This window comes from Pseudorca crassidens, chromosome 5 (assembly GCF_039906515.1).
Source record: "Pseudorca crassidens isolate mPseCra1 chromosome 5, mPseCra1.hap1, whole genome shotgun sequence".
NCBI classification, from domain to species: Eukaryota; Metazoa; Chordata; class Mammalia; order Artiodactyla; family Delphinidae; genus Pseudorca; species Pseudorca crassidens.
This window is the reverse complement of record NC_090300.1, coordinates 143,721,703-143,743,019: the sequence shown is the minus strand read 5'-3', so window position 1 is coordinate 143,743,019 and position 21,317 is coordinate 143,721,703. Positions and strand designations below refer to the sequence as shown.

General features: G+C 43.5%; 1 protein-coding gene across 5 annotated transcripts in view; it reads right to left on the bottom strand.

Annotated features, from left to right (window-relative positions):
- IGSF5 (immunoglobulin superfamily member 5) overlaps positions 1–21,317 on the bottom strand; it is a 43,285-nt gene that overhangs the window by 2,966 nt on the left and 19,002 nt on the right. For 4 of the 5 annotated variants that reach the window (XM_067739523.1, XM_067739522.1, XM_067739527.1 and 1 more), the window contains 4 exons: positions 12,679–12,816; positions 9,884–9,908; positions 6,516–6,628; positions 5,259–5,332 (listed from right to left, as the gene is read on the bottom strand). In XM_067739523.1, coding sequence (XP_067595624.1) covers positions 5,259–5,332; positions 6,516–6,628; positions 9,884–9,908; positions 12,679–12,816 — 350 coding nt within the window. The remainder of the gene's footprint in view (positions 1–5,258; positions 5,333–6,515; positions 6,629–9,883; positions 9,909–12,678; positions 12,817–21,317) is intronic. The other variant, XM_067739524.1, reaches the window with a different exon arrangement.

Sequence of the window (21,317 nt, the reverse complement as noted above, 5' to 3'; positions counted from 1 at the left end):
TTCCAAATGCACAGATGTAAGCAAACCCCCAAAACTCAGAATGACTTTCCCTTAGAAACAATGCAATACGTGTCTGTCTTCACGCTGAGCCACAAAACAATTTCCTTAAAGCAGATTGCCTGGGGAACAAGGTAAAAATGCCCTTTCTTCGGTCGTATCTTCCAGAGATTCTGATCCAGAAATTCTGGAACAGACTCAGGAGTGTGCACTTTAACAAGCCCTCCCCCCGCCCCCAAAGGGCTTCTCTGTACTGAGGACCACGGCTCGATGAGCAGGTACCCAGATAAGTGTGTCTCCAGGTGCTGGCTGCACCTCCACGCTCAGTGAGCATTCTTTGGTACCCAGGATACAGGAAACACTTCCCGCATTTCTGCCCATTGGTTATAGGAATGAGGATTCTCCATCTCAGCCTCTGGTAAAGAGCCCCAAGTTCACGGGGCACCCTGGCAAGGCAGCGGGCTGAGAGGTAGGGATGAGCATGGGAGGTGCTCCAGGCGGCTAGCGGGGGCGTCTTCCCACGGTTTACAAGCCAGCAACTCCCAATGGACCTGGCCTACATCAGCCATGGCCCCCTGTGGCCTCTGACCACAGTGGCTGGCCTTCTATGGAGCCAACCTCCAGCCCACAGCCTGTCCCCGATGACACTGTCCCTGATGACACTGTCCCTGAGCTGAGCCCTCACCACTTCTGACGTTTTCAAGGACGGTCAGCACTGAAAGCGTCGGGAGACAACTGGAGATCTGAGAAAAGAGGTTCGCCACGACATCCATGCTGCCCTTCCCCACAGCAGAGTGGGCCTCTGGCGTTCCAGACCTTAACGGGAAGGATGTCGGAGGAGCGAGAGTCGTGGGGGGCTGGTGTCGTGGCGAGGGGGTTTCACCCCTTCCTAAAGCATTAAGAATCCAGGCTCCTGTTCTAGTAACTGTTGAGCATAGGATGTAATTTAAATCGTACTTGGCAATGCATGATGAAGACGCAGCGTGTACAGGCTCTCTGCAGCCTGCAGATGTAGACACAGGTGGTGGAACTCTGGGTGGGAGTGACCCCGAAAACCGCCCTCTCCTCAGCAACTGTGCGCAGCTCTGAGCAGACACAGCCACAGACTCCAGGGCCTTCTCTCCTTGTAAGGGAGTCCACATGATGTCAGCAAGAGTACAGGCACCATCAACCCCGGGGAGGGGTCCAGTACAGCCTCTGCCCAGTGTGGTTACCATGAATGCCTTGGGACTCTGAGCAAATCATAAGTACTGGATGGGGTGAAATGACAAAGTAGGCAAGTCCATCTTTGGCAAAGCCGCACTCTTCCCTCCTGCAAGCCCCACTGCCATCTTACTATAAGGCAGCCAATAACACTTCAATCTAGCCACGTGTCAGAGCCCCCTCAGCTGGCTCTAAAAGGCAGAGATGCCCAGGCTGCCTCCCCAGCTCTACTGAGACAGGAAGTCTGCAGGTGGGGGCCAAGAGCTTGGACATCCCAAAGGCCACAGCGTGAGTCCCCTAAGCACCCCAGGCCCTTCGGGTTTCCCCTTTCTTGGATCACGTTTGAACGAGAGAGCCTTGAAGAAAACCCAAAGTGACCAAGATTCCAAAGGAGCCAAATGGCCGTTTGACCTGGAATCATGTATCTTTCTTCAGGGATTCAAAACAAAATGTTGCATCCTCGTCTATGTTTGTCAAATAATATTTTTTGTCATGATTTCACTGTGGTGATCAGTCCGTAGGCACACGGGCTCCTGGTGTCGCCCTGTTGGTGACAGCACAATGCTGGGCTTTGAGAACCTTCTCCACTGGAAGGAATTACTGTGTAAGGAATGCCCAGAATGAATGCTGTGCCAGACTGTGTGTAGCCAATGGCCGTCCACTACGTATGACCTCCTGCGATGCAGAGGGCAAATAAGACACCAGCCGAGCAGAAGGAGACAGCGTGGAAAGAACACACACACGCGGACTTGTGAGTTGTTGTACTTGCCAAAGCCAAGATGGCGCTGCTCTGAGTGAGACCTGTTGACCCAGAGCAGGAGCCTTAGCTGCTGTCATGCACACCCTGTCTCCGCCCACAGGACTTGCATCTGACCCAACCAGCTCCACAGTGATGGAGCCTGGGCTGCGCTTTTGCTGCAGGCTGACTCACAGCTTGAGTTCTCTCGGTTTAACTGACAGGTTTTTCGGGACCTGAGCCTAGCGCAGATTTTCTGCAAAACTGTGTCATCTGTAGTCAACCACCCTGAGCTCTAACAAGCCAGCTTCTCAGGCAGGAGTCTCGCTGGGCACCTGCTCTGGGCCCCTGAGGCCCACGTGGGTGGCCACACCCCACAGCAGCAAGGACGGCAAAGTGGACAAAATGAGTCACACGGAGACAAGTGGAGAGGAAGGCAGGATGAAAGGACAAAGGACGGGGCTCTGAAGAGCTCTCCTGTCCTGGGCCCTCCAGGGAGCAAAGCTCATTGCACATGGAGAAAGTTTATGAGGAAAGAAAGCACAAATTGCACTGTCCTTGCTCTGTGGCCTAAGGGGTTCCGAGGAAAGTCCGCATGAGCCTGCACAGCAGGGGGCGTGGCCACACACCAGGCTGGGCTGCAGGCCCGGCCTTGGCAAGTTCTAAAGGAACCTCTGGCTAAGGGTCGCCTGGACCTGCTTCTACAAGCTATGGCTTGACCACCTGGTGGCTCTTCAGTGGCCAGATGATGACATGCAGGACTATGTCCTCTTTGGAATAAGGACACAGAAGAGACCTACTGAAGGCCCAGCCCTTTCCTCTACTGACCATCTTGTTCCCTCCCTCCTTTTTTTTTTAATTGAAGTACAGTTGATTTACAATGTCATGTTAGTTTCAGGTGTATAGCAAAGCGATTCAGTTACATATATTGGGTTGGCCAAAAAGTTCGTTCGGGCTCTTCCATAAGATGTTGCAGCAAACCCAAATGAACTTTTTGGCCAGCCCCAATGTATATATATTCAGATTCTTTTCCCTCATAGGTTATTACAAAACATTGAGTAGAGTTCCCTGTGCTATACAGTAGGACCTTGTTGTTTATCTATTTTATATATAGTAGTGTGTACCTGTTAATCCAAAACTCCTAATTTGTCTCTCCTCCCCTTTTCCCCTTTGGGAACCGTAATTTTGTTTTCTGTGTCTGTGGGTCTATTTCTGTTTTGTAAATAAGTTCTTTTGTATCATTTTTTTAGATTCCACACAGAAGTGATATTATATGATATTTGTCTGCTCCCTCCTCCTTTAAGTGCCTCACGGGAAGCATAGCTCACAGTACATCTCACGTTCAGGTTCTTCAAATGGGCATCCAGGACAGAGTGCCTGGGCCCACACCGGCAAGGCACCCTTTGCTTCATGACCAAAGATAGGCCTCTTCATAAATGTGCTTGTCCAAGTTCCCTCGCTTAGAAAAATCCAGCTATTTAAAAACCCTTTGTCAGTTTCTAGCTCAGGCAAAAACAGTTCATCTTCCTTTCATCCTCTTTGTTTCTTAAGGACCCTGGTGCTCTGGCCAAGATGCCCTGCTTCCCTAGTAGCCTTACAAACACTTCAAGAAACACAGATATGTGTGTTACCAGCCCCCAGGGCCCAGCAGCTCAATGGCCACTGTGCTTTTTCCACCAGTAGATTATTTAACCGGTTACATGTCTAAGTAGCAGAAACTTCTTAAATTTCTCTCCCTGTATATTTTCAAAGCAACACTTCAAGCTTAAGAGCACCCATTCGGAGCCCCAAACGTCATCCTCCATTCTTATATCCAAATGCATCCGGACTCCCCCTTTCTCCTCATTTATATCAAGGGGATCAACTGACACGACCCTCTTCTGTATCTCCTCCCCACCTGCCCCATCCTCCACTGCAGACCTGAGCACTGTGGCTTGTCAGGTGGAGAGACACAGAACAGAAAAAGGTAACCACAGAAGGGCCACGGAAGTAAAGCTTGGCTTAAGTGTCTTCTTGGAGTGACCATGCTTGGCGCTGGGGAAGAGAGAGCCACTTCATCAGACCGCATTCCCCACTCAGGTCCAGTCGGCGGGTCTTGACAGGAAACACCCTTCACAGCCCAGCAATTACTCCCTTCCGCCCACCATCTCTTAGTCAAGCCACCAGCCCTTCGAAGGGGAAACGGTTGCATCTCTACAGTCAAGAGATATATGTGCCCAAGAGAGCAGCCTTGATGGGAAGAATTTTATGTCTCTATTTTCCTGCCACCCAGCCTGAGGAAGTAGCTTGAACTCGTACCAGGGGCTCACAATTTGTCACGTAGGCCCATCTGCTTTTGTGAAGACCCCTCATACGTCTTCCCGCCTGGCTACCTTGGTTGCCGCTAATAGCATCATTTCATTCCTCCCGATACATGGCTGAGCAACAATCAAAGCTCCCCTTCCCCCCAAAGGCCTGGGAGGCACACGTCACTGGCAAGCTGTATGTATGGAGCTGAATCCCGACCGCAGAAAGAAATATTACAGCCTGGAGCCGCCTGGAAACTCAAGTGAACATCTACGCCAGGAAGGAAAGATGGGGCTTCGAAGGCACACGCTCAGCAGTAGCTCCTCAGGCCAGTAGCAGCTCCAAGGCAGAACAAAGCCAAGGCCACCTGATCCAGCAAACTGCCGGAAGCCCAATCTGTGAGTCTGGCTTTCCCAAAAGCTAAATGGGGAAAACACCCACTGGGGACATTATGGCAGAATCGCATCCCAGTACTTCTCCTTTGAAGATGCACAGGCCAGAAAATGGTCCTGGTTATATGCACATTTGTTTAATATGATTTTTGGATATAAAGAATCATATTTTCTGCATATGAACTCTAATTCATTCATGAGTGACAACCAATGCTAACTCAGTGTTGGAAAATGAACGTACGGTGTCCTCACGGTTCCTAATGGATGGTTTTCTTTATGTTTAATGTCCCTTGGAAGGAGGTGTCCATCGAAAGTTGCCTAGCAACCAGGAACACCTGCGATGATGCCTCTGCCTGGAGCCCCAGACTCACACATCCATCTGCACGCCCCATACCTCTGTGTGGACGTCTAACTGACACATCAAGATTACCAGCCCCCAACTGAACTTCTGGTCTTTCCCAAAAAAACCCACTACAAAGAGATACTACGTGTCCCAGCCCCATTCCTCCATGCTGGCCCGTTGACTTGGAGGTGAGCAAAGGCCACTTTTGTCCATCATGAATGTAATGTAATCACCTACCATAGGGGAAGGGTTTTTAAGTAGCAAAAAAAAAGTCCAAAAGGGAGAAGAATGTCTGAATCACCTGATACGGTTGCCTACTGACACGTTGTTCTGGAACACTGGATTCAGAGGACTTTGCAGGGAGAGAAGCAGTCTCTGCAACAGCAAAATAATTTTAGAGTCACAAGTGACCAAAACCACACTACCTATTCTACCAATTCCAATCCATAAAGAAATACCTTTGCTTTTAAGTAGTACCCCTGGCATCAATAATCTGTAACCACACACGGTTTTTTTTTTAAGTTTACTTGAGGTTACATATTTTTAGAACTTTATCTTTCTAATGAAATTAAAAACACAGCAAAAGGACTCAAAATCGATTCCTTTCTTGACAGGTTAGTCTCATCCAGAGACAAGATGAATCCATTGCTTTAATGGCTCGTCGAGGGAAATAAACACAGGGGAAAAAAAGGAGCCAGAGAGGTTCAGTTTGGGCCATGATTTTGGTCAAGCTACTTAATTAATCATATAAAATATTAATGAATAAATATTCTATCACAGGAAATTCTGCAAGAGGCTTTGATCAGATTATCAAAGGAAACTGTCTATGCTTTGTGGAATTCTTTTAAATCTGAAGCATACAATTTGGAATGTACATAGGAGACAGCCACGGAAAAATGGAAATTATGGGGTTGCCAAGAATAGAGTCCCAATCTCAGTAACAAAAGTTTTCTAGCCTCTCGGTAAGAATCAATTAACCAAAACTCTATCTCTGGAATTTGTTTTGCCGGCAACTTGTGAGGGCCAGTCTCCCTCCCCAACTGCTAAGGGGTAATTTGTACCATCTCTCTTTCTCTCAACTGCTTTCAAAAGGATCTTGGTTCAGATACTACCCTTGTCCCTCACTAGTGACAGTGGTTTCAGAGACACCCCCCCCCCCACCTTATGACTGTCAGATTGAAGAGGAAAAGATTTCTTGCTGAATTTCAGACTTAATTGAAGTTTGGGGGCAGTTACCCTCGATGTATTCAAATGCCTCTTCACACACTTTAAGGTAGAAGCATTTTTTTAAAAAGAGAGAAAACACTGAGAAAAAAATTATTTTTAAAAAATTCTTAAGATTTCCACCTCGATTTCTTTTAAACTTTAGACAAATAGGTGGGTTTTGACTGTTATCTTCTCCTAGAATATTTCTAGTTCTGGAATGTCGCTTTCTTCTAAAAATTACTCCCCAAATAATGACTGCCAACCACTAAGGCAGCCGCCTTCAGAAGCCGGTGTTTGATGGGTCAGCCTCTCTCCGGACACTTTCTCTTCCAGATCTTTCCGCTGCACCCACCTGGCCACTGACTTGTGGTCCATGGCTCATCTGAACTGTAGCCATAGTTTTCATTCCCGCTTTTTAATTTTGTCCCAGAAATGTCTTTGTTTGTCTTCATATTTGCAGATTTCCTAGAATTAGACCATTTGAAAAAGCCAAATGTTAATCAGCAATGGACGCTCGTGTCTCACTACTCCACCCAGAGCATTCACACACGATGCACTCACCACAAGGCCGACGCTCAGGCACTGGCCTCTGGAGGGTGGCTAGCAACGGGATGTACCCTCACAGCCACCAGCACGGCCGTGTGGATGCCCTGTGTCTCGCACACTCCTCTTATGGGGAGAAATGGAACTTTATCATGATAGGTCCATAGACTCCAGTCCCCTGGTGGTTGGTACTCAACACTCAGACACCAGTGACCAGATAAAGCAGGGCTGGCCAGCTATGACCCACAGGCCAAATCCAGCTCCCTGTCTGTTTTTTTAAATAAAGTTTTACTGGAACCCGTCTGCTTCCATATTGTCTATGGCTGCTTTCCTGTTACAGCAGCAGAGTTGAGTAGTTGTAACAGAGAGCACGTGGCCCCCAAAACCCCAAAGTTTCACCATCTGGTCCTTGATAGAAGAAGTATGCCTGCCTCTGAAATAAAGCAGAAGTTGGTGCAGCTTCCCAGGGGAAAGAAGTTTGGCAATGGATACCCAAAGATTTTTAAATATTTATGCTTAACCACTAAGAATTGATTATAATAAGCAAGGGAAATACGCAAGGGTATGTGCAAAGATTTATCTGAAAGAATGTTCATTCATGAGCTATTTATACTAGCAAAAGTGCAAACACAGGTGCCCAGCCATAGGTAGGGAACTAGTAAAATAAATGACAATGCATCTCTAAAGTGGAATTCCATGCCACCTGTAAAAGTTATTACAGGTGAGAACTCTCCTACACTGCTGGTAGAAGTGTAAACTGCTACACCTACTTTGAAAATTGTATGGTAACATCATCTAAAGCTGAACACATACCTGTCCTATGACCCAGCTTGCACTAATAGATTATACCCAACAGAATACAAAACAGGAATGAGGACTGGTATACATGTCACCAAAAGACACACACAAGATCGCTTAGTGCAGTAATGTTCGTCACGGTCCCAAATGCCCTTTAAGTGTAAAATGGAAAAATCAACTGCTTATATACCCCTTACTTGGTATTATATAGTAAGAAACCACTGACATCTACATTCAATAATATGATTGATCTCACAGCCTGAAGTTCAAGAAGGCAGACATATCACATGACTTCATTTATATCAAGTTTATACAACTCTAACTTCTGGGGATGTGGGGATAGATGTCAGAAGACATGACCTTTGAGGAAGAGGCAGCAGATGATTTCATGGAGGCCTGAGTAGGGGCTGGGGTCCTGGGGGTGTCCTAGTTCTGCGTCAGCAGTCCAGGTCCACATGCTTTATGAAAATTAATCAAGCTACGTACTCACGATTTGTGTACTTTTCTATAGTTATATTTTAATAAAAAACTTTATTAAGCAAATGAAACAAAAACATTGCAGGCAAGTATTTGTCAACAGAAATAATCTTCAGAATAGTGTCAAGTGAGGAGAGAAAGATATTAAATGATGTTTATTATGATCCAAATTTCACAGAACATATACGTGTGTGTATCTTGGTGAACACACATATGTGTAAATATATACGTACTTAGGTAACAGTTACTTCTGGGCAATAGAATTAGGGGTGATTTTAAAACCATTTTTTATAAACTATCTTTACTTAAAAATTTTTTTCTAAAATAAGTATGCATTGATCCTATAGGAAAAATATATATACGAAATATATATATATATGTTCTTTTAATGCAGTAGAAATCTGTGAGCAGCTAGAGTTAGCACTGTTGACCCAGTGGGAGGGGAAACAGGTACAACACAGGGGCCCCAGTGAGCTGCCCCATTTTTCTTCCCTGGGCCCAATGCACTTGGATCTAAGGGTAAGAGCTGCACACGGACAAGAGCTCAGGCCCTGAGCAAGGTCAGCTGGTTCACATTCAGACCCTTCCATTCTCTGGACAGGAGATACTGAGCACATTACTTAACCTCCCTATACCCCTCAGCTTCTTCATCTACCAAATGGAAAAACAGTCTCATAAAATCATTGGGAGAATTCAGGAAGATAACCTCCACCAAATGTAAAATAGCCTGACACGCATGCTAGGCACTCATGCTAGCTCTTACTGTCGCTACTTGTGTCATGATTATTATTGCCATTGTTATTGCTGTTCTCTACCCACTGCCTTGAATAGCTGTTGATCACTGTACCACGTTTTGAAATCACCTAAGATCCCAGAGAATAGAATTGACATTACACAGTCAATAATGACGAACAGAAGAATTCAGACTGCCACCCTGCTGGTGATAGCAGTTGAGAGAAATTCCAGTATAATTACAGAGGTCAGTTTTCCTTCCTCTCCTCTTGCCCCAAGTCAGGCCCCAAAGGAGGTGCATTTTCAGATTTCTGCTTTGTGACATCCTCAGAGAAAGCGAACCACGTTATCACCAGGGAGTGACTGGGGTCGAGGGAAAATGGATGGTATCTGTTACATGATGATTACATACATCGTCCTTCACCACACGTAGCCAGAAGATATTTTAAATCACAACATTTCACATATTAAAATTATCTAATAAAATACTGAAAAGTAGATGGGGTTTTAACACTCCCAACAAAATCACCACTGTCTAAAAATCCTTCCCCTGAGTGTATTTATAATTATGTAAATATTGCAGACATTGAAACTGGCTTTAGTAAGTGCTTGACATAGTTACCTTAAAAGTGCTTGCAGTTACTTCTGGACAGCCGTGAGGATGGCAGGAATTTCTCTGTCCCTCCGCCCTGAACAGTGAGCTGTGAACACTCCTAATCTGTCTGCCTGTTCGGTTTCATTGCCTTAGTCACCCAGCTGGTCTCACTGTCTCTACCACCCCAAAAATTCCAGCAGGACCTCTGCCTGGTTCTTTGACATCCTTGAAATGGCCCTCACATCTCTAGCCTTGACTCAAAGCAGGAGGGCCAACAGTCACAGTACAGAGTGTCCTCTTGTGGAAAGAGTTGCGAATGCCAGACACCAACTAAATTCCACTCCACCTTCCTAAGTGAGCAAGTCAAACTTAGGCAGTAGGAACCCACCTATTTTATTCTGCAATTAATGTTGCCCCATGAGTTTGTGATTGGCATATGTGTTTTTCAGAGTTGTCCCTTTTTAGTACCTAATTTTGAGTAACATAATCCTAAAATCCCACAGCTCTGTGTGTCTGTGTTGGTTGGTTTTCATTTGTTTTTTATTTTCAGAAAACTGATGTGATCTCAAACTTACCTTATTTCACTTTGATAGCTAGATTCTGCCAAAAAAAAAAAAAGAAGAAAATCACATTAGCAAAATCAGGATAGTTATTCTGAAAATAAAATCTCATCAATTTTTCTAGGTCCCCTGATTTTAAATACTCACATTACTGAGTGTTTGTGATCCAATAGATATTAAGCTTCCCAACAGTGAACTATCAAATGACTTCCAAGCTTAAGGAAAGCAGAATTCGCTATTCACTATCATAAATATAAGTATTTGTGATACTTGGGTACCTGAAATATAGTAGGTGCCCAGTAAGTACTTAGTGAGTACTGAATCTAATTTCTGAGGTTATAAAGACTCTACTGTTCACCATAAAGAGATGCTCTGTGTTCCCAGTCTGTGCTGTCAGTCATTCAGTACTTACCTGTTCAGGCACCATGCCAGTGCTATGCAAGGTGTTATTTCATCTAATCGTCACAACAACCCGAGAGGTAGGTGTTAGCATCATCATATTTTTAACAAACTAGATACTATTACAAGAGTATAACCATGTCTTTAACAGATAAGGAATTTCATTGCTTCAGCACTATATTTCTTTTGTTCTGAAATACATTTTCAATCAATATGTACCAATGTTATCAATTCATACAGTTGTGTCCACACCCCAAAAGCTCTCATTAAATTGCTAATGTTTTTCATCAATGGATTCTTGGACTGGAGGGACTCTAGCATTTCACAATGGGGAGTAACACACAGCAGCCCCCATCCACCTGGCACTAAAGCCAGTGTGCTTTGCACTTTAGCCATCCCAAGCTTTATCAAGATCAAAAAAATATTCATTTTCCTTATTTTTTGGATAATGTTCTCACTTATTTGCAGTTCTGACAACATCCGCTGATTCACACTTCAAATTGAACCTCAGAAGCAATCTTATTTGAATTGAAGGGGAGAGATTATCTAGTGTCCCTCTGGTAATAGAGGAATGTCACTAGTGTTCCCGTGAAGCTTCGACCCCAAAGCCTCCAGGCCACGCTGAGTGGGGTCCTCAGCCGTCCTCAGTCAGTCTCCAGCAAACCAGGCAGAGTACTGAGAATTCTCCAGGCACCAACAAAGCAGAGCTTTGTTTTAAAATACTATTTAAAACACTTGCTATTTAGTATTTGTAAGCATGGAAATAATTATCATGGGACAATCCAAGTGTTCGCTGGATCCTATACATTTATGTCAAGGTGAAGTGTAGCGGCCATTGTGAATCAACTTTTCAAAGTTAAATGAAGGATAAAATCTAGGACAGATCATGATCATACAAACTTTTATTATGTTAATTTACTTAATTCTCATAACCAATCTATAGGATAAGACTTATCCCCATTTTGTAAATGAGGAAGCTAAGAATCAGAGAATCTCCCTGGTGCACATCCTGTGTGGCCCCAAACCTTCTTACTAGGCTGGCGTGGGACAGACAAAAGCCTGAGAGATGCAGAAGTCCAAATAAATAGAATGTTCTCCAAATATGCCACAATAGCTAATGTCAGAAATAATAATCTGAAGGCAATGAACAATCCTAGTCAGTTCTAAATTAAAATTTAATTTATTCATAGTTTTCATTAAAATCCAGTGGTTTTCTTTTTTTTTTTTTTTTGAGTAATGCATCTGTGGCACACAGGGTAACTCCTAGGTAAAAACAAATTCCCATCAAATATGGGTCAACAGGTATTTACTACTTTTCACTTCTGTTTCCTAAAGAATAAAAGTATACCACAGAATTTATTCCCAAGGACAAACCAAACCCATTCAGGAGCTAAGGCTAGACAATTAGCCTAGTTAAGGCTGGACCATGAACTTCACATGGAATATCTCACTAAGAGAACTATTCTGAGTAAAAGAGTTGGGTAACATGGTGCCTGGCAGACATGCAAAAAGCGCTCATCGAGTGACAGTTAGTCTTAATAAAATTAAAAGTGCAATTAAACTGACATGTAGCTAAACATCAAAACTCTAAAATTAAGAAAATTAATTTAATATTCAAATTTAAATATTTAATTTAAATATTCAGTAGGAGTACGTGGAGGTTTTATGAGAGAAAGAAAGACAAAGATGGACACACACACTCAACACTTGGAAAGTCCTGAGCTGTCCATGTGACAAAGTCCCTGTGGTTTCTGAAATCACAAACTAACTCCAGAATAAGCCCACCCCAATGTTGATGAACTCACCCTAATATTAATAGGCTCACCTCTATGTTGGCCTGCCCCCGAAACAAGGCCACTCCTTCATATATCTTGGGGTATCTCAAAAGACTTCATTTAGAAGACATGTGTAACTAGTTTTATTTACTTTATTTGTACTACTTTTGTTAACAGAAGACCATGTTTTTCTTTCTACCACTACACCAATATTCACCTACAAAAGGAGACTCAGAATTCTACAAAATAGAAAATAATCTTTTGATGTGTTCATATAGGTGGGTATTATTCTAGAAAAAACATAGCATCTAAATGACAGATTGGGACAGCCTTATATCCTTGCCAGTAAACACAAAACTCAAATAGTCAGTGTCTTTGATGAGAAAGGCACTGTCTCTTCACCTTCTCAAAGTGTGAAGATCTGTCTTCCTTGGGCGGTTGACTCAGGCCCCAGAGGAATGTCTTCCTTCCTTGAGAAAGTTCTTTCCCTCTCTATGAATGGCATGCATTTCCTTTCAAGGACTCTAAAAGCCAATATATCTTTTGAAAGAGCTGATGAGCTAATGAACTGCAAATGCTTGTACCAAAAGTTCAAAAATATATATAAATCTGTACGAACAACAACAAAAAAGTTACCTTCTTTCTCTCTCCTGGAGACACAGCAGCAGAATATTATAATCAGAACAATGAGCAGGATCAAAAGCAATGACAATGATACTGCAAGTAGAACTATGGCCCAGGCAGGCAATGTTGTACCTGGTTTATCAATACTGTCTATAAGGTAGAAAGGAGAAAAATATATATTTTAGTGATGCTTGCCACTGTCAAGGGTATGTAATCACTGATTCTGCCACACTATAAATTAGATTATGTTTTCCAACAATGTTATAACTATTCAATCTGCTACAGCCAGATGTCAAAGGCCAAGTTCCCTTCGGTGTGCTTAAATATTCAATGCTCTACGGTATTTTTCATTACAGTGTTTGTTGCTGCCAATAAATACCAGCCTAGTAACACAGTCCAAGCATTCTCTGGTTAACTCCTCTAAAATTCCTGAGAGGTGAATAAGCTGGGCTGGGCCATGACTCCCTGAGGTTGGAACAGTGGTTTCCATGCTCTGACATCCTTTACTTATTCAAGAAATGCTTATTGACTGGATATAAGCCCAGGAGTGGGATTGCTGAATCAAAACTCTAATTTGAAAAGATACACGCACGCTTATGTTCATAGCAGCACTATTTACAATAGCCAAGACGTGGAAGCAACCTAAATGTCCATCAACAGATGAATGGATAAAGAAGATGTGGTACATATACACAATGGAATATTACTCAGCCATAAAAAAGAATGAAATAATGCCATTTGCAGCAACAAGGATCGACCTAGAGATTATCATACTAAGTGAAGTAAGTCAGACAGAGAAAGACAAATATCATATGATATCACTTATATGTGGAATCTAAAAGAATGAAACAAATGAACTTATTTACAAAACGGAAACAGGCTCACAGACTTAGAAAACAAACTTATGGTTACCGAAAGGAAAGGGGATGGAGGAGAGATAAACTGGAGTTTGGGATTAGCAAATACAAACCATTACGTACAGAATGGATAAACAACAAGGTCCTACTGTATAGCACAGGGAACTATATATTCAATATCCTGTCATAAACCATAATGGAAAAGAATATAAAAAATAATATATATATATGTATAACTGAATCACTGTGCTGTACCGCAGAAATTAACACAACATTGTAGATCAACTATACTTCAATAAAATAATTTATTTAAAAAAGAAGTATGTATTGAGCAGCTACTTCTGGACAAGACTGGAAGGATGACCTTGGTTCTCATTTCCATGTCCCCACCCATGGAGAGTCAAAGCCCAGAGGAAATCAGAACAAACTGAGAAAGAGTCACTCCCAAAGGAACCTAGTGCAAGTCTCCACCCCAGTGCTACCCACACCTCACCTGCAATTCGCTTCTCTTCTAGTAATTGCCCCTCACATGGCTCTCTGGGAGCCACCTTCCTTAGTGTCGACTTTGCCTTCTTGTTCTATCCAGTAGTCATGGAGGTGGGAGAGGGGAAGGATCAGGTGGGGCAAGGCAAGCAGAAAAACAAAGGAGCCAGGATATCGCTTGCTGCTTGTTTTGTTCAAATCTGTACAGAGATTAACGGACATATAACTGAAAGTCTCACCTACTCTCACCTGTTTCAAGCTACGGCTCGTCACCAACTTATTTTTAGGAATGGAAACGACTGTGACACTTTTGAAGTTCCTTTCATCTTATTTACACTAACGTGTCTAGTAGTACTTTAACAATGTAAAGGGTTTTTTCCCCCAGACAGTAATTGCAATGATGTGTTTTACAAGTTGTTGATAGCAAAGACATTTTCCTTAAAAAGAGTTTTGCCGTACACTACTTTAACTAGGGTGCTGAAATAGTGATTGTGCAAAATACATTGTACTAATTAAGCAAGCTAGAAGTACTAAGAAAATTTGTGATTATTATGTTAATTTCTGGACCAAATAAAAAAGTGCAGTCAGAAAAAAGGGGGGAGGGAGAGCTGGGGAGAGAAGGAAAGAGAGAAGAAAAGCCATTTTGATTTTTCATAGCCATGTCCTAGCTGTAACTTTCTACTACACATCATATGGTTGTCTAGATTCAAATTTAATTTAATTTAAATTATATACAATTAAATACTCAGCACCAGTCAGAGTGGCCACATTTCAAGGGCTCAGTTGCCACAGGTGTAGAACCTCAACTTCATCAGGGAGTCCTGTGGGACCACGCCGCCTAGGCATGGGCTGTGGGAACTGCACGCGTGTTCCAGACAGCCCTCATCCAGCATTTCACTTCTTCTACTGAACCACGTTGAAGTCAAACCACATGTACGTTGGTCAGCTTAAATGTGAATTGCTATTCAAGAAAGTCTGTCACTCTACCCTGAGTGCGTGGGTAGCACCTCAGTGTAAATTTGTGCTATTTTATTAGATGCTAGTCATTAGAAAAGTATTAAAACAGCAGACTTCCTATGAAGGAAGATAGGGTTTGCTTTTAAATCAACGGCATTCCCGCACTTTGGAACTAGAGATATAGCTGGAAAATGTCTCTTGGATGTTCTTACTTAGAGTTTTCTTTGAAATCATAGTTTCAGAGTTACATTCTCAGAATAAGTTGCAGGAATGGTTAGAGATGATCAGTAATGTTCTGGTGTCGACATCTGGTTGCTGATTCATGGGTGAGCTAGGATCCTACTGCAGAGTAATCCACAGGCTTATCTCAAAGCAAGTGCTAAGATCCAGGGAACTCTGTGTTTTGAAGAACTATGTAATATAAAAAGATATTTGTCTTTTGCCCTTTGTGCAAGGCTTGTCTGCATTACCTACAATGGTTTTTACATTTCCTTCTTTTTTTTAACATCTCACATTCGACGCCATCTTAAATGTCTACGAAATTGACCACTCTCAGGTCCATTCTTCTTACATTTCTGCTCCTATGTAAATTAGACTTAGTCCCCACAAGGACTGTGTCTTATTTTCCTTATACTCCAAGCACCTGGCACATACTGGACACCTTGAACAAATGAATTGATAGATGGATGGATAGATGGATGGATGGACAGATAAAAGAGGCTGAATTTCCTTCTGACTCTACATGGAGAAATCTGTACACCAGGCAGTCAGCTGCCTCTGAGCCAGACCTAGGACTCACCTTTCTCCCATATTAAGATGCTGAGACAAGAATTACAGGACTTTAGAAAAGTCAGAACTAATGCCATCTATCTCCACATCAGTCACCATTTTTCTGAGGCGAGCTGGGACTGATAGAGATAAGAAAAGAGTTACCCTCCAAAAAAAATGAAGGGGGAAGGAACAGGATTATACCCTTCCCATGTCCCATACATGCAACTTTAAAACAAGCCAGTCCCTAAATTGGGAGACTGGGATTAACATATACACACTCCTGTATATAAAATAAAGAACAAGAACTTACTGTATAGCACAGGGAACTATACTCAATATTTTGTAATAATCTACAAGGGAAAAAGGATCTGAAAAAGAATATATATATACATATATAGGTATATATATAGCTGAATCACTTTGCTGTACAACTGAAAGTAACACAACATGGTAAATCAACTCTACTTCAATTTTTAAAAATAAAAATAAAATAAAATATAGTATATGGTCCAAAAACAACAAAACAAGCCAGACCCTTCACATCCAGAGAGGAATATGGCTCATCCCCTCGCTCCACAGAAGACAGAATCCCAAGCATCTCCTGGAATGTCTATTGTGCACACGGATTCAGAGCCCACCTCCCGTGATGCTGAGTCAGGGGTCTGGAATTGGTACCCCAGGGGATTCTGATGCAGGTGGTTGGCGACCCACACTTTGAGGATCCCCAAATGCAGCCAAAATGTAAGCACCGCCCAAGCAACCTGCCACCTTACAGGGCACCCCTATATTCTCCCTCTCTCTGATGTGATGATAAAATTATTAAGCCCAGAACTGCATTTAGGATATTCACAATCAGACCACTCTGTGGAAGCTTCCTGACTGACAAAGCCCTTTGGGCTTTGCGTCAGTGGAACCAATCAAATCTCACGGCCACCGTGTCCCTGTGCGCCCTTCGGCCTTGGGCTCACTCATCGGTAACCATTCTCACCCCACCAGGCTGTTCAGAGACTCGAGAGATGGGGGTCAACGTGCAGAACGCTGTGAAGTCCAGCACACGTGTTCAGGATGGCCGTGGTCATTTTAATTCGGTCTGTTGAACTCTTTTACACACTGAAGTTTGCAAATCATAGGAGCTCTCATAGTAAAAGGGAGCCAGCTGGGGTTAAACATTAAGGTCTGGCTCAAGGTCCAAGAGACAGGCTTGAAATTCTTACTGGAAAAAGTCAACACACTGTTGACCTCCTCAGACCCTCTCTGTCAGGGGTGTTTCCTCCGCTGCTGGAGAAAGCTCTCCGCATGCCAGCTTCTGTCATCTGAGCCTTGGCATAACAACTTTCCTCTGATCTTGCACAGAGGCAGCCAGCGATCCCCAGGGAGGGCCTGTTTAAAGGACGGGAGGCCACCTCTCTGGGGTTGGGGACAGAATCAAGAAAGAGAGCGGGTGATGTTGTGCCCTGCCTGCCTCTCGTGTCCCTTAATTCAACCACCAAGTTCAATGAAGTGATGCCTGCACTCGCCTAAAAGCCCCAGGCTCTCAGCAAAATGGCAGCCATAGGGCTCATTCTTCGCTTCCACGGGGCGGGGGGGGGGGGTGTCTAATTTCCCATGGAGCTTCCTACCTAAGAAAGACTAAAACTCTCTACTCCAGGGGAGCCCAGAGAAAAGTGTGGGGTGTGCACTGTGAAGAGATGTAATTTAGGATTGGAGCTACACAGAAGAATCTTCCTTACTTTAATAATAACTTTTAATTTATCATAGAGTACTTACATATATGTACACACACGCATATATATCATGGGTACTTTTGTTTAGCATGAGGCTAATTTTTAAATGAGCACCTTTACAGTGGGTTGAAAGAAAAAGAAACAATAGTCATATATTGATAAAGCAAAAATCGTGACGGTGGACAGAAAACAGAATCTTGGAATGATCTCATCCATGACCCAACCCCTTTGTCATGCAGATAAGACACTCAGGATAAGGACTCATAAAAGGGTCAAGGGCGCTCAGAGCAGGAAAGCCCCAGGGGCTCTCACTCATGTCTTTCTATTCTGCCATGTTGGGTCTCCAATCTGGAAGAATCCTTCTGGGGAAGTTACAGCCCACGTCTTAAAGGAAACAGGGAATCTAGGTGGACACCAAGCCTTACTGAAGGGTGTGGGTGTGATGGTTCAAGGTGAATGGCAGATTTGCAGGCGAGGATAGGTATACTATACCTGAGAACCCACAAATAGTGACTAAGGAAGGTTATCTCCAGGGTCAACACAGCTCGCCTTCCTCCCTACGTTCCTTCACACACTACATGCACGTAAGGGCTGCATGACTGGATTTACTGTGTGGTTTTAATCTCAGCTCCGAGCTTGTCTTTTTCCCATCTGTGAAGACAAGGAAAATAGTATTTCCCAGATGCTCTCACAAGAATGCTCAGAGTTTTAAAAGGGCACATAGAATTTCTCAAAACCAACTGGATGACTACAAAATGTCACCACCAGCGTGGGCAAAGCATGCTCCTGACTAGAAGGGACACAGGAGATCTCTGAATCCATAAAATAAATGATAACCATCGCTCACTCTCCTGTCCTGTGGGCTCTGGGACAGGGACTGTCCTAAGTGCTCTCGGTGTTTTAACCCACTTACTTCTCACAATAACAACTACCCTATAAGGTAGGGATTATTACTATCTCAGTTTCCCAGATGAGAAAACTGAGGCACAGAGAGGTTTTCACTTGCGTAAAGTCACACCGCAAGTAAGTAGGCAAGCTGGGGGTTGAGGCCAGGCTGCCTGGTGTCCAAGACTGTGAATAGTAGCACCTGATGAGGCTGGGTCAGGAGGTGGGGCCTTGGAGAGTTTCCATTTCAGTAACCCCTAATCCTGACTGCTCAGTAATTTGGGAGCGTTTCTTTATTTTTTTTTAATTTTATTTATTTATTTTTTTGTGTGGTACGCGGGCCTCTCCCTGTTGTGGCCTCTCCCGTTGCAGAGCACAGGCTCCGGACGCGCAGGCTCAGCGGCCATGGCTCACGGGCACAGCCACTCCGCGGCATGTGGGATCTTCCCGGACCAGGTCAGGAACCCATGTCCCCTGCATCGGCAGGTGGACTCTCAACCACTGTGCCACCAGGGAAGCCCTGGGAGCTTTTTTTTTAAATGCCAATTCCCAGACTCCACACAGACCAAGTAAGTCAGAACCTCTGGGGTGGGGCCTGAGAATCAGCAAACGTGTTAAAGCGCCCTTGACAGGCAGCCAAGGAGAGGGAACGTCTGCCCTCTGCTCCACCCCACCTCGTTCTACGGGCAAGAAAACTGAGCCCCGAAGGCCAGTGACTCGCCCAACATCACACAGCTAGTGCCAGAGTTCCCACCAGGACGGTCACTCCCACCACTCTTGTCTGCTCTCGAAATGACCACATCCCACAAAACTCAGATCATACCAGGAATCACCACAGCCTACAAGGTGCTCACGTGTCCGAAAAATATGACTTCACTTTCACAATTCACGGCCTACACACTTGTAAGTATGTAGAGAAAACAATCCAGACGACCAGACAGAGGACTGAGGGACCTTAGCTCATGGTAGGCATGATGGGGGCCTTCACCTTCTAGCTGTATGTACGTCTGGGATGCTTCAAGTCTGTGTTACCTCTATAATGGAGAAAATAGAATTTTCAAAAAAAATTAGCCTGCGACCTTTCAATATGCTTTTCTTTAAAGAATCAGTGTGTGTAATACAACCTTTTGGCTTGAACTCACTAGACTTCCTAAGCTGCCAGTATTATTCTTCTTTCAGGGACTTGAAAGGATTATTCCGGACATGAACACAAATTCCTTGCACTTTCAGGAATGAGTGGCAGGACTGATGCTTTTGTCTGATTCCTGAAGAAGCTTGAACAAGCACAGCCTCGTGCATCTTCAGCTCTTTGTAAACGTGGCTTTGCTTCTACAAGCCAGCTCTCCCAGCCAAGGCAGGAACAAGGCTTTCAGATACTAAAACCTGCATAAAACACACAACAGGCAGCCAGCCACCAGCTGCTCTCGATCTTGATGAATAATTTAGAAACAAATTACCCTTCTCCAAAATGAGTCCAATAAAGTCAGACTCATTGCAACACACCCCTAAGGCTCTCCTCTGTGAAACTGTCGTGACTCCAGCTGCCATAATTAAGGCCACTCACTTCGCTGGTCCCAGGCTAAGAAGAATTCAGCTGAATCAAACCCCATCACGGGAAACCGAATGTCCCTTGCCCTTCCCCTAAAAAGAGAAGCTTTGCAGGCAAGCTAATAACCAAATCCATTTCTGTGAGGCATCATCATAGACCAGAGCTCTTCGCTGCATTATTACCTTGTTAAGGTGTGTGGTTTAAACAAATCCATTCCATTTGGTGCCAATGGAACTTTTTTCAATCTTCCCTTTCAAAGCCTGGACCATACTTTGTCATAGTTAAATTGCTTAAAAGCAAGCTGGGTTGGCTCCTTGGAGAGCTGGCTGATTCCAGGCTGGAACAGGGGAAAGGTGAAGACAGTTCGGAACATCTTACTGAGCCAAGTGGAAGGAGATGTGGGGATATATGTACACATATAGCGGATTCACTTTGTTATACAACAGCAACTAATACACCATTGTAAAGCCATTATGCTCCAATAAAGGTGCTAAAAAAAGAACTAAGAGGGACACATCGGAAGTACAGCAGAGCCAGCTGGAAGGGATTCCCACTGGCCGAATCTGGAGGAATCTGAGCGTCACAATGAGTAACGATGGAAATCAATCATAATGTATTGGATAAAACTGCGTCCATACTAAAACTGTAAAGATTTTTTTGAAAAAATAAGAAAAGGAAGAAAAGAAATGCCTCTTCTTTACAGAACAATGCCAAACTAATAAATATAGAAAAATGATGGAACCAGAAAAATCTCTCTTTTACAACCACTATAGAAATAAGGGATTCAGGCAATGACTTATCCATGAATGCAAATGTTATTATGTGATAGACAGTCAAGAAACAAGATAATCACACTGTACTTGTAGATCGGATATTAATTATAAAGGCCAAAAAGGCACCTTTACAATGGAGAAATCTGGGGGACACCACCTTACCCAAATGATCAAACTTATTACCAATAATAGAGAAAATTGGCATCACATGCCCACATGACATTACCCATGTCTTGCCAAAAATATTTAACCTCAGTCAAAGTATGTTGGGAAAATTCAGACAAATCCATATTGAAGGGTATCTTGCAAAAATGGTCTGGATCCTTCAAAGATGTTTATATTGGGAAAGACAAAAAGTGGGGGAACCGCTGGACGTTAAAGGAGACAGAAGAAGACCTGACAGCCAAAGGCAACGCATGGCCTTTACCTGGATACTGGTTTGGGGGAAAAAAATCTAGAAAGGACAGTAGGGGAAATTTGAATATGGACTGAATATTGTATAATAGTATTGTATCAATGTTAAATTTCCTGACTGCCAACTACATTGGGGCTATGTAGAATGGCCTTGTTCTTATGATACACATGCTGGGGTATTTAGGGGTAAAATGTCATAAAATCTCCAACTAAATCTCAAATGATAAAGAAAGGAAGA